Source organism: Cyanistes caeruleus, chromosome 24, assembly GCF_971803275.1.
Source record: "Cyanistes caeruleus chromosome 24, bCyaCae1.hap1.1, whole genome shotgun sequence".
Lineage (NCBI taxonomy): Eukaryota > Metazoa > Chordata > Aves > Passeriformes > Paridae > Cyanistes > Cyanistes caeruleus.
Window position 1 is genome coordinate 212,979 of NC_141724.1, and position 13,495 is coordinate 226,473.

General features: G+C 53.6%; 1 protein-coding gene across 2 annotated transcripts; it reads left to right on the forward strand.

Moving 5' to 3' along the window:
* Nucleotides 1-4,142: 4,142 nt before the first annotated feature.
* Nucleotides 4,143-13,188, forward strand: PPM1J (protein phosphatase, Mg2+/Mn2+ dependent 1J). Of its 2 annotated transcripts, XM_086862062.1 has the most exons (10): nt 4,143-4,438; nt 5,683-5,809; nt 6,278-6,601; nt 7,087-7,199; nt 8,799-8,883; nt 10,416-10,534; nt 10,711-10,774; nt 10,945-11,052; nt 11,194-11,345; nt 11,601-13,188. In XM_086862062.1, exons 1-10 carry the CDS (start codon nt 4,185-4,187, stop codon nt 11,746-11,748), a joined length of 1,494 nt encoding a protein of 497 aa, XP_086718188.1. In that variant the 5' UTR covers nt 4,143-4,184; the 3' UTR covers nt 11,749-13,188. The 2 variants fall into 2 exon arrangements, with proteins under 2 accessions (XP_086718188.1, XP_086718189.1); XM_086862063.1 differs by lacking the exons at nt 7,087-7,199; nt 8,799-8,883 and having other exon boundaries at nt 4,144-4,438.
* Nucleotides 13,189-13,495: the final 307 nt, after the last annotated feature.

The following is a 13,495-nucleotide window of genomic DNA, read 5'->3' on the forward strand; positions in this document are numbered from 1 at the left end:
TTGGTTACTCAAAAGAAATAAGAAAAGTTCTACAAGAATCCCAGTTATAAGATATTAAGGAAATAAAAGCATCTCATTCTTCAGATCAGAGTGCTTTAATAATAATGACAAAAAAACCCAGTATGAAACTAGATTAAATCTGCTGTTTTTATTCATCAGGTAATTTGATCGAGAGCCTGCCAATGCAGGTCTCTAGTGCTGTGGTAAGTAAATACAAACATACTACTTTCAGATCACAAAGTTTTAGTGGAATGATCAAGAGCAAATGAAATCAAAGCTATTTTCCACACCAGACAAATTCCAATTAAATTAGGCCAGATTATTTAATAAGGAAGCCTACAAAACTCCAGCTCTTTATAGATGTAATGATACAGAAATATAAACTTGTTGCTTTCCAGATCACAGCATTTAAATGCAGGGGAGGAATTAAGACTTCAGTAAAACTGGTTTAATTTAAATTCTGGTGAAAGTGAACACAGTTTTCCTTATCATCATCATCCTGACTTTTTACTGAGTGTCCAGCAGCAGCCTTCAGCCTTGCTCTCTTCCCTGACTGTGACTCCTCAAGGAACCCAGTACTTTACTGGATGAGGGGACCCAAGTTTCCAGTATCCATAACAAGCCAAGTTTGGAAAGGAACTGGCCAAGAAAACCCCAGCAACATTTCCTGATGTATCCTTAGTGATAAATCCTGCTCCCATGTAAGAAATCTGTCCCATGCCTGGAATCCTTCTCTACCTTCCAGGTGAACAAACAGCTTTTTTTTTTCCTTTCCAAGAAGAATACTCGTGGATTTGGGCTTGGGGTACAAGAAAGGTTAGGGACAAATGGTTATGCAAAGGCAGATGGGTGTGTCAGAAGATTTCAAATGCTCAGTGCAATCAACTTACCTGCAGCTGCTAATAGGCAGACGGGTACAAATTATTTTATTAAAGCTGGAAAAAGCAGAACTCCTGACATTTTATTCCTGAGGAAGATTTATCACACCCTATTTTCAGTGGATCACTGAATTAAGATTCAAGTTTATTTATCCCCTTCATCTGAGGAGGCCCCAGTGCCTCCAGGCTGTCTCAGCACCGAATACCCACCTCCGAGGATTTTGTTCCCTTTTCAGAAGGTTTTGCTGACAATAGGGAATTTCAGTGCAGATTCCCAGCCTGTCAAAACAGCAGTCCAGGGAGAGGATCTCTGGGAAGCCTGGGCACTGCTGCAAGAGCAGGGAGAAGTCTTGCTTCCTGCATCATCTGGAATGTGGGTCTGTGCTTCCAAATTGAAAAATAAGTTCCCCAAAGGTTCCATAAATTCCAGTGAGTGTTACTGTTATACATTTATTCTTCTTCTTCTGTATTCCTACTGTCAGGTAATATTAAATGAGACCAGAAGGCTCCAGAAGACTTTGAGAGCAGAATTGCTAATGAAGATCCCTTGGGAGATATGAAAATGGTATGGAAGATTTTGAAGCAGCAGAAGGGGGAAAGCCAAGTGACCCAAGGAGGTTAATGTGCCTCCTTCCCCCCTCCCTTTTGCAGAATGGAGAGGAAAGGGTAAAACCCTCTGGGAATCTGCACCAAATCCAGGTCATCTGCTCTGCAAAACACTGATGTATTCACCTGCAGAGAGGTCACAGACATACCCAGAGCAGCAACGCTCTGAAGGCTTCTCTGCACTCCAGCAGAAACAGGCAGAATAAAGATGTGTGGTTGCAATCAAATTATCCATTCAAGGAAATAACAATAAATGCTGAACTTCCCAATTACGGGACACACAAACCTTGGAAACCATTAAGAACCGCTTCTTCTGCTGATGAATTATCCAGAGTGCACAGAGCTATTTGCTGAGCTTCACTGTATTATGCTAATTATAAATTAATATATTACTCATTACACAGGCTCAGGCTCTGCAGTCAACTAATGCACTGCTGCAAAGAGCCTGTTTTCAAACATCCTCTGGTACTTTTATGATCTAGATGTTTAATTTACTTCTGTTCAGGCTTAAATGCCACCAACATGTCATTCTTTCACAAAGAGATATCCCTGGCTCCATCCTACCTCCACTGGGGCTCAGCAACATGGATGAAAGATGAAACTTAGAAAGGCTTTTTCAATGCTAAGCAGTTGCATGAAAATTTAACTAAAATAGCATAATTTAAGATTAATTCCTATGTTACTAATTTGTAAATGGTTTATCATGGCAGCATGCCGGAGTGCTTCACCTGAAGCTGTGCCCCTGGAAGGTGAGCACCTGACACCCCCATGCTCAGGGAGGGAACTTCGGGTGAGATGAGGAGACAGGGAAAGCATGAGCATCCCAGGCAAGACTCCCAGAGGGATGGGAAGGGTGAAGGACAGAGCTGCTGGTATCCAAAGTGGCTGTTTACTGCGCTGGCCTCCACTGCACTCTTAGTCTGACTCAGTCTACAGCATCTGCATCCCCGGGCCTTGTGCCAGGCATCCTTGTGAAGAAGAAAATCAGCCTCAAAGATAAGAAGAAAACTTCACATGGATCTGTCAGGCAGGATGAATAGGAGGAAATGGAGCCCTCTTTATTGGAAAACAGTCTTTAGCACCGCATTGTTTCATGGAGCATTCCTGCAGGAACATGTTTATTTGTCAGACCATTCTTTCCATGCCGTGCTCAACATAATGGAAATAAATACAACAGGGTCACAGAAGTCAGTCTGGAAACTGCCAATTCCTTCTTTCCAAGGAAAGCATCCTGGTGACTCAGCAGTATGGAGCAGTCCCACAGTGGAGAGACACATTCACTGGAGAATCCAGTGATTTTCAGCCTTAGTAACACGATGGTACTGCACTCAGAATACCTTAGAGCACCTCATGTGTGACCAGCAGCTGGACAGGGATGCTGTGAGGGGAAGAGAGGACCCGTGAATGCTGGAGAGGAACTAGAGGGGTGCTGGTCTCAGGCTGGAATGGTTGGTTTGGAAGAGACCTTAAAGATCACCTAGTTCAGCTGCCCACCACAGGCAGGGATGCTGCCCACTAGATCAGGTCCTGAAGGGTACTGAAAGAGCTTTAAAGTGCACTTAAGACCTTAAATCTTGGGATTAGCAGGTGGGAATATAAGTACCATGGAGTCATTTCTGTACAGTTTGAAGACCTCTGGCTGAAGATGGCTAAAGACTGGAGGGCTTCTCAGTGCTGCTTCTGCTTGAATCTTACAATGCAAAAGCCCCGTGGTGACAGGAGTAAGTGGTTGCTCTGTGAAACTGAGGCACTGGGGCACACAAATTTCAAGAAACAGCCTCAATTTTCCTTTACAGTAGGCAACTACTGTGGTTTTGAATTTTTTTTTTTTTTTTTTTTTTTTTTTTCTGAGCCCAGAGGCAGGGGGCTCAGGCTGTGCAAGCGATGGTGTTTACGCTGGCGACTCTTCCCCTCCCAGCCAGGGAGGATGTGTTATACTGGGTCAGCTAAATCCGCATCCTGCTCACGCTGGAGCGCAGCATCCTGGGTGAAAGGGAGGGAGAGGTTCGGCTTTCAGCTCTCTCACGGTACGCCCCTGCTCCTCCGCAGGCTGCTGGTTATTAATAGCCCGGAATGGCCGCGCGTGGGCTGACGAGCGCGACAGGGGTGACAAAGCTCCTGGCGCTGGACGGAGATGTTGTCCCGGGTAGGCGGCTCTGCTGGAGGCTTGGGACGATCCAGTTAGGAAAGTCATCTGTCGGCAAAATGCGTGGACAGGGAGAGCCTGTCCCCCCGCAGCCCCACCTCCAGCGGGAAAAGACTTTCCCAGAGCATTTGCTGGCCGGGACGGCTCGTATTTCCCGGGGCTCCCGGAGAGGTGCCGCGTCCCTCCCTGCGAGAGCCCGACCCCCACCCGGCCGCGGGATACCGGCGGGGTTCATTACCCGGGAGGGCTCGTTCTCCACCCGGCCGCAGGATACCGGCGGGGTTCATTACCCGGGAGGGCTCGTTCTCCACCCGGCCGCAGGATACCGGCGGGGTTCATTACCCGGGAGGGCTCGTTCTCCACCCGGCCGCAGGATACCGGCGGGTGATGCGCGTACCCGCTGCGGTGCTGAGCTGCCGCGCCTGCTTCCCCCCCTCCCCCTCGCACCGCGGCGGGGCGGGAGGCGGGGCGGGGCGGGCTCGGCTCGGTTTGGCACGGTTTGGCTCGGTTTGGCTCCGCTCGGCTCGGTTTGGCTCCGCTCGGCCGAGCTCGGGATGCTGCTGCGGGTGCGCGCCGCCGTGGCGCAGCTGGCGGCGGGGCTGGGCGCGCAGCCCCCCGCTGAACCCCGGGGCGGCGGGGCCGGAGCCGGGGCCGGTCGGGGGTCGCCGCCGCCAGCCGCGTTCTGCCGGCCGGCCTTCCTCCAGCTGACTCCCGAGGAGCTGCGCCGCGCCGACGACCACACGGGGCGGGCGGTGCAGAGTCCCCGCGACGGCCGCCGCCGCCTGCCCTGGAGCACGGGATACGCGGAGTGAGCGGGGCCGGGAGCGGGGCCGCGCTTTGCAGCCTGGGGAGGGCAGGATGGCACCGCTCGGCACCGGAGCGGGGACCTCGGGGACGAAAGTGGGTCGCGGCGGGCGGGGAGCTGCGTCTGTCCCTTTTCCAGCCGCAGCAGCGAGGAGCGGGCGCTGCGGATGCTCGTGATGGGAGAGCATCAGCGAGGGCTGCGCTCTTACCGACCCCGAAGGGTTTAGGCTCTTCTGTCCGTTTTGTTTTCTGCGCTTTCTGCACAGCGCCCGCTGTGACCGATGGGTACCGAGGGCGAAGGAGCTGCGGCGCCTTTGACAGGACTCGGGGGGAGCAGGGAGCCGGGGCTTTCCTGGGAGTGACCCTGCTTGAGACTTCCCCTTCAAGGACCTGATTGTCTTCTTTCACTAGCTGCGAGTTTCAGCCCTAACTGAAAGCGGACGGGAAGATCAGACTTCGAAGGCTTTTGCTGCTTAGTGCTGTCAGCTCACTCCCGCATTCCTTCCTCGAGCTGATCTCCCGATATCCTAGAGAGCTTTATGAGATGTTGATTTGCCCCTGGAGATCGTGGGGTACGAGTACCCAGAGTGAGAAAAATCCCCTTTTTTGGTGTCCCAAGAGTTCTTTCTGCAAACAACTTGGAAAGTCTGCCCAAAGAAAAATCACCCTGCTGTGTTTACAGCTTCTTCCTATAAGCAGGTTCTGCAATCTCGACCTGAAATCTGCTGTGTCAGCACAGGCTGGGAAAAATCAGTGTGAATCTTTTTGCAAAAGTTCTACTGGTTTCATCATCATCGCCCTCTCCTCTCCTTCCCTGAGCCCCCTGCTCCCCACGAGAGGTTATGGCACACGGGTGAGGCTGTGTTTCTCCCAGTGTCCCAGGCATGTGTATTTAAGACTGATGTAGGTTTTGGGACAATTTTTCTGCCTGGGGCAGTGCTAGAGACCTTCAGCAAACCCATTTTGTTTCTGGTCACCTCCCTTGGTAGGCGCGTGGACAACTGCTTCCCCCCTGGACCCTGCTGTGGATGGGATTCAATGTTGCTCCTGGCTCCAGATCAACCCACACCACTGGTCTGGGACACCTGGGACAGGACAGGGCAGGAGCACCTGTGCAGGGCATCCCTGACATCCCTGGGGACTTGGGGACATGAGTTGGGGTTGGGGGGAGGGGGTACCGCAGGATGCCATTTACTGGAACATGATATGTGAAAGAAAGGGCCTTTACACCTGTTTTCCTTCTGGCAGGGTGATAAATGCAGGGAAGAGCCAGCACAATGAGGACCAGGCATGCTGTGAGGTGGTGTTTGTGGAGCAGAGGCCCAGCCCAAGGGGCCGGCTGCCATCCAGGGAAGGCAGCGGGGAGCTGGATGGGGTGAGAGATGTGGTGGTTCACAACAGGGAAGATGCCCAGCAGCAGGGCATGAGATGGGACACACGGCAATGTGTGCACACTGCGGATTCCCTCCGTTTGTGGCCCTTCACTCTGCCTGCTCCTGCCACACTCCATCCCCACGTGACTACACCAGGGCTGGCTGGCCCAGGGCTACCAGTGGCCCACGTGCCCTGGTGGGCTGCAGAGGTGGCTGCTGGCTGTGCTGGCACCGTGGTGCCTCCCCTTTGGAGGCTGCTGGAGCCACGAGGTGTCTGATGCAGGGCTGGGCTTCAGTCAGGGATCAGCTGTGTCCAGACACCCTTGGTCAGCTGCCCACAGTGTTCCTGCCTTCACTGAGACCTGTGAGACTCGTGTCACTGTCCTCAGCCAGTGGCCCCAGCTACTCTGAATTCCCCATCCCATCTGCTTCCTTGCAAACTCATTTAACCTTCCCTCTTCTCCCTGCAGGGCAAGAAAGGTTTTTATTTCCACTACTGGGCCTTGTTCGATGGTCATGCGGGCAGCGGTGCTGCTGTCATGGCATCCCAGAGGCTCCACCTGCACATCTGTGAGCAGCTCCGGGACCTCGTGGAGATCCTGCAGGACCCCTCCCCACCTCCCATCTGCCTCCCGCACGGCGCAAAGACCGGTCCTGCAGATCCAAACCACATGTCCTATACGGAGGACTGTGGGGAGGTCCCAAACGATGCTGCGCCACGGTTTCACCTGGAGAAAGCAGTGTCCCACGAGAGCCTGGTGATCGGTGCCATTGAGAATGCCTTTAAGCACATGGTGAGGATCCCCTGCCTGTGGGATCATCTAGGGCATCCCCTGGGAGCATCTCTTTGCTGGCCGTGTCTGACTGACCCCACTGGTAAAAGGCAGCTCTGCAGCAAGGAGGGGACTGCAGGGAGGGCTCCAAGCATAATGATCTTGGGGAGCTCTGTAATGCTCCACATTTTGAGCTTTCAGAATGCACAGGCTTTGAGCTCCAGGCCTGTGTGGGTGCAGAAAGCTTCACTGCACTTTTTTCCAGGAGGCCCACCTGCTCCCCTCCTGTCTTCCTCTCTCCTGCCTGTCCCACTGCCCCAGTGACGCCACATCCCTGGCTGCCCCACGCGACCCCTGGCCTTCCAAGCCCTACAGCCTCTCTGTGGCTGTGTGGGGAAAGGTACCCTGGCTGGTCACTGCTTCCCACCTGGAGCTGAGGTGCTGCTGGTGCAACCAGGTGCTATTTGGGGCTGCCCACATACCCTGTAGCCTCTCTGTCTCCCCAGGACGACCAGATCGAGCGGGAGCGAGCATCCCAGCACCTGGCCGGGGGGTGCTGCGCCCTCGCTGCCATCTACCTCATGGGCAAGTTCTACGTGGCCAACGCTGGTGACAGCAGGTACAGCCCCACAGGACAGCCCTCACCTTTTGCTCAGTGACTGGGGACACCCCAGTAGAGTGGGGTGGTGCCAGAAGGATGGCTGGTGAGGAGCCCAGCTCCATCCCTCTCTAAGGGAGGGTGAAGGTGGCAGAACTGGGCAGAGTCATCCCCTGCCTGCTTCATGCCCCAGGGACAATGTACCCTGCTGTGATCTCTGTGTTTGCCAGGTGCACAAATAAGGCTGTAGAATTGCCTCCCAGAATCTGGGATGTGCTCCCTTTCTTTTTAAAAACATCCTCTCTGCTACCCAGATGGCTCTGGATCACACCCTGGCCCCTGCTGCTGGCACTGGCCTGGGCTTCAGGTTGGAGAGTGAAGACTGTGCTCAGGAAAGCTTTCAAAATATGCAAGAAGTCATTTAGAGTCCACTTTATAGCAGTGAGCTGTTTCAGGAGAACGACACAAATCTATGTGCAGATAAGTGCAGTGGAAGCTCTTATGGCAATTGTAATTGCCATATATATTTCCAGAGGTGGGCTACTGGAACTGCACCCCTGTGGGCCCACACCTCCAAGCAATGGCAGAAGGGCAGGTCCACCTTACACTAAAGGTGACACTGCAGGTGAAGCTGGTTTGAACTGCTCTGTATTTATCACTGGATCAAAGAATGCTTTGGGTAGGAAAGGACCTTAAAGCTCATTTTGGTCCACCCCTTGCCATTTACAGACACCTTCCACTAGACCTGTCTGACCTGGCCTTGAACATTTCTGAGAATGGGGCAGCTACAGTTGCTCTGGGTTACTAGAGGTCTACTGCGGGTTACCTTGTCCTCAGCAATGTCAGACCAGCTAATGCAGGCTCTGGTCAATGTTTTGAGGCTGGATGTGCTTCCAGCTCTGGGACAAAGGAGATCCCTCATACCTCTGCTTTTGGGTGTAGGTCCCCCTCCATGGCAGCAGCGGCCAGGCACCAGCCATGCAGGATGTCAGCGTGCACAGGTCCTGAGGCTGTAACTGTGCCTCTGGGTAACAGTCTGTGTTACCTTCTCAGGTATCAGACACTTCCAGAGATGAGCTCAGCCTGGCCTTAAATCTTTGGAGGCAACTCACATCCACCAGTGCTGTAGATCCTTGGGCCTACCATGACATCCAGAAACATCTCATAATCAGACCTTTATGTGTTTTTGAGACATTTAACTGTAAGAGCAGCCCCAGCAGCCAGTGGTAGTGCTGGTGTGGGATGGGCATGTAAACCTGTGTCTTGCTGTAGGCAATTTCTGCTCCTGCTGTGTGCAGCTCCCCTCTAAAGGAGGGTGCCCCACCTTTGTGCTGCTCCTTTTCTAACCATATCCTGTTCATTGATTTGGTCTGCTCCATTCTCCTCTGCCCCATGCTTCTCTCCCATCTCCCTTCCTTCCTGCCCCTCTCCTGCACAGGCAGGAGGGATGCCATGCCCTGCCCAGGGGGACACTGAATCCAGCCCCCACCTCGGGCTGGGAAAAGGGTGGGCAGCAGAGGGAAAGGGTTGCACCACTCCTGGGAATAAGCTCTGGAAAGCCAGGCTCAGCTCCTCCGCCAAGTCTTCTCTCTAATCTCATCCTTCCATGTTTCATTGCAGGGCCATTATCATCCGTAATGGGGAAATCATTCCAATGTCCAGGGAGTTTACTCCAGAGACAGAAAGGCAGAGGCTGCAGTTTTTAGTAAGAAAGACCTTTCTTCTAACCTCCTTCCTGATGAAACACCTCCGGGCATCTTCCCAGTCCCCTGTGCTGCCTGTTGGGCTGCTGCCATGGTGGGGTTCTGGACTCAAGGGCAGCCCCATGGCTGGGACCTGCTGTTGGCACTTGTCCATCCCAGACTGCTCCCTGGGACAGGAAGAGGCACTGGGATGCAGGGAGCTGGCATGGGGATGTCTTGTGGCTGGCAGAGGCCTGGTTTGCTGTGGGCTCAGTGTCAGGGTCTGTGACTGCAAGCCTGGCACAACCAGGACATGGAGAGGCCAGGCTTTTGGCATGGGGCTGGATTGCTACATTTGCATGGAGCCAGTTTTGGTCTATCTTGCCCTGTTGCTGTCCAGGGGACAAGAAGCGTCCCTTGCCTCAGCTGCTGTGACCTGGAGGAGCAAGGCTCTGCTCCCTCTGTGCACCCTGCTCCTTTTCACTGTCAGAGGAGCTGCAGTGCTCCTGCTGAGTCCTAGTTTCTTCCCTGGCTGCTCTCTGGAGAGTCAGAGCTGATGTGTGCCAACGGGTTTCTGTCCTTCGCCCTGAAAGCTCCCTGTCCCTCTCTTGGATGAACCCCCGGTGCCACTCAGAGAGACTCTTTAAGGTTATAAAGACCTCTCTGAGAGCAGCACAAGGGAGGAGTTTGTGTTGGAGAAGGTCTTGGTGGATGAAATTTCCTGGTTTGCAATGTACTTGGAAAAACACTGAGGTGTTTTCTCTTGAATCTATTTTTGAATGACCGAGAGGAGGAAGCTGCTGTGATCAGAATCTTACCAGCTGGCTGCGAGGGGCAAGGTGCAGGCTGGGGACAGGCACACGCTGCTCTGCCATGTGAAGCTGTGGTCAGGGCTCCCCCAGAGTGGGCTGGGAGTCTCTATACCTCTGCACCAAGCCCCTGCCACTCCATCTTCCCAAGGGATCTCCTCTTCTCTCCCTGCTTTTCTTTCCCCTTCGGCATTTTCCAACACTCCCTGCTCCCAGTTTCCTTGACACTGTTCTCCATGAGAGCTTGGGACTGCCCTGGGAAGGGCCCTGTGCTGCTGCTCATCCCTTGTCAGGGTCACAGCTGGGACACTGTTTCAGAAAAGACTTATCACTCTTTTCCTTGGGTGAGTGTCATGCCCTGCGCTGAGCCTGGGACCCTGAGAGGTTTGCAGCTATGACTCCTTCTGGGTAAATTCCAGCTTCTCCTGGAATTTGCTGGGGTTTGATTGTTTGATCCCTTTCAGAGATCTTTATTTCCCAAAACTCTTTATGCAAAAGCTTCACCTTCTTGCTGAGTGCTGCATGGCTGTCCTCAGCTCCAGTTTCCCCTCTGGCTTAGCACAGGTGGGTGGTTTGAAGCTGCTTTGCCAGCACCCATTCAAGTGGCTCAAGAGCGGCCGATGTTATCCTACCACAGAATGTTGTAGCCAAAGTCACAGTGGATGGTGGATCCTGATCTGGGCAGGGCTGGGTCCACAGAGCCCACTCTCCCAGCCCTGTGGCTGTGCTGACCCTTCTTCCTGCAGGCATTGCTAAGGCCCGAGCTGCTGGGGAAGGAGTTCACCCACCTGGAGTTCCCCCGCAGGATCCAGCCCAAGGAGCTGGGGAAGAAGATGCTCTACAGGGACCAGAACATGAATGGCTGGTAACCCCCAACCTGCTGGTGGCACTGGGGTCCTGCTCTGGTGGCTGCTCATCTCTGGCATCCCATCGCACGGGGCAGGGGGCTCTGGCACTCTGGGTACCCAGGTCCCAAGTGGTCAGTGGAGGTGCTGGAAGCCTTCACCTGCTGACATCTTGTCTCTGGCTTATTTTAACCAGGGCTTACAAAAAGATAGAAGAAGATGACCTGAAGTTCCCACTTATCTTTGGGGAAGGCAAAAAGGTAAAGTACTGAAGAAGCAGAAGTATGGCTGAGGTTGTTCCCTGCCTGCTCTCACTATTTTGGGGGATTTCAGCCCCTTTTTGGTGGTGCTGTCATCACCAATTCTCAGCTGGGAATGGAGCTAGAGATAAAGCTGCTTAAAATTCTCTTTTGATTTCCCCATTCTTCAGGCTCGGATGATGGCCACAATTGGGGTCACAAGAGGCCTGGGAGATCACGACCTCAAGGTGTTCAGCTCCAACATCCACATCAAGCCTTTCCTGTCCTGCTTCCCAGAGGTAAGCCTGGCTGCCGGTCGCTTCCACCCAGGGGTTCCTTCAATGGCCAGAGCCACTCGGCAGGACCAGATCCCTGAGTGCAGCAGGAGCCTCCTCTGCCTCTCTGCCTCTCACCCTTGCATCTTTCCCTGTCGCCTCCAGGTCAGGGTTTATGACCTCACGCAGTATGAGCACTGCCCTGATGATGTTCTGGTGCTGGGCACTGATGGGCTCTGGGATGTCACCAATGACAAGGAGGTGGCTGGTGTGGTGATGGAGGTGCTGACGAGCTACGAGCCCAATGACCCATGCAGGTGAGCTCCCAGCGGGCAGGGAGATGGGCATGTTGTGCACTCCACTACCTGCCCCTGGCCTGGCTCCTCAGAGCAGTGGTGTGGCCACGCATCCCTCTGGGCTCCACAGTGTGCATTGTTCCCCTGGATGTGCATATCTGAGCCTGGCACTCTCCAAGGGACCATTTCCTGCACCTCTAGCTTCTCTCTCCTTGCCAGGATGCTGCATCAGCAGGTTTGGGGTCACTGCTGAGCTGTGCTCTCCTGTGCCTCCAGGTACACCATGGTGGCCCAGGAGCTGGTGGTGCGGTCACGAGGGGTGCTGAAGGAGCGGGGCTGGCGGCTGGCCAACGACAAACTGGGCTCTGGTGATGACATCTCTGTTTTTGTAATCCCCCTGGGTGGTCCTGGCAACTACACGTGATGCTGAATGAGCCTGGGGCAGCAGGGCTCACCTTGCCTGGATGGAGATGATTGTTGATGCTGCCTCAGGGCCACTCCTCCTCTAAGCACTTGTTTTTTGAGACAGCTGAAAGAAGAGTAAGAAACCTGGAGCCTCAGTTTGTGCTCCTGTCCAGAGCATCCCCCTCCACCTGCTTGCATCTCACTCCCAGGTGGACACAGAGAGGCCTTGGATAGAGAGTGAATGCTGGGGTTGAGGGGTGTTTTTATGCTGCTACTTTCTCAATGCTGTGAAAAGCTTGAAGGCTCCTTGGTTCCTCGGCATGTCCTTTGCCTCTTGCCATGGCTGTGCTGACTCTGTGACAGCCTGGGAGCTGCTGGGGCACTCACACCTGCTGCAGTCACCCCCTGTCTCCTGCCCTGTGATACTTTGGCCAGTGTCACTGAAGCTGCTGCTGGAGCTGGGGCTCAGATGGGATTAAATTAATGGGAGCAAAGTCCCATGGGTAGCTGGGCAATACTCAGTCTGGCACAAGTTCATTTGTGACCCCACATAGCCATCCCAGCCTTGTGATCCCAATTTTCAGCCCCTCACACCTTGATTCTGTCATGGACCTTGTCTCAGTCTCCAGTCTGGGAGACTGGAGCAGTGACCAAGCTCTGCCATGCACCCAGAGCCCTGAGGAGGGATAAGCCATTGCACTGGCTGTGCCACAGGTTCCACCCCCATCCTCTCAGGCCTTGGATCACTGCAGTACTTCTGGAGCCAATTATTTATTAACTGGAGAGCTGAGCTGGAAAGTTTCTAAATCCTTTCTTGGTGTGGGGAGTCTATGAATGTATGTCTATATTTTGGAGTGGTTCTGAGTTAGCAGCCTCACACAGAGCAGCCCTATTCAGGTGAGCTTAACGGCTTAACTGCACTGGATCTGCTTAGCCCAGAGCTCGGAACCCACAGTAAAAGCAGCTTGGTGTGACCAGGGCAGGGAAAGACAGCTCCCGTGTTTTCCTTAATGATCTCAAAAGTGGTGCAGAGGGGAACTGGAGCAGTTGATCTCTGCACAGGATTTTTGCATCACACACGTCTCTGACCTGCAGCATCCACTTCCACTCTGCAGTGTTGCATCCTCCTAAAGTGCGAGGGATTGTCTCATTCTGGCAGTGTGGGGATGGGAAGAGCTGGGCCACGGTCCCTTGCTTGGGAAAGGTTCCATGGCACCAGTAGTTTGTGTCCTGTCACTGGGTGCAGCCAGCTCTTGTCAAGTGTCACCTCTGGTGAATGTTGTTTGTCTCCTGTAACCAGTGAGATGTAAATAAACTGGGTGCACATAATGGAAGGAGAAGGTTATGCACGAGATTTGAACCTGTTGGCATCCACGCTGAAGGGAGCAGGAAGTGGTGCTGGGGCCGGGAGCCTGTCCTTGTGTTACTGTGTGTTTAAATAAAGATTCTGCCACTCACAGTCCTACTTCAAAGTCTTTCTTTGCAGAGCTCCTGCAAAGAAGACTTACTGAAAAGCCAATTAGCTCTGATTAATTTATGTAGGCAGGCAAACAGGCCTGCGCAGAGCCACGTGAGCTGCTGTCCATCTGCCCTTGGCACTGGTCAGAGCCCATGGAGTATCCATCCAGCACCCGTGGGGATGGGAACCACTGGTGTGCTGCCTGGGGGTCTTGGATCTCTGGCTCTGGCTGGGAGGCAGCAGCAATGGCCAGTCTGGTCAAGGAACAGGAACGTTACACACAGAATGGAAGGGAGAAAAGGCTTAT

Excerpts from the sequence above, each read along its gene's own strand:
- PPM1J (XM_086862062.1), top strand. The coding sequence starts at position 4,185 with ATGCTGCTGCGGGTGCGCGCCGCCGTGGCGCAGCTGGCGGCGGGGCTG. Across the intron at positions 6,602-7,086 it reads AGAATGCCTTTAAGCACATG|GACGACCAGATCGAGCGGGA; the intron begins GTGAGGATCCCC and ends CTGTCTCCCCAG. Across the intron at positions 11,346-11,600 it reads GAGCCCAATGACCCATGCAG|GTACACCATGGTGGCCCAGG; the intron begins GTGAGCTCCCAG and ends CTGTGCCTCCAG.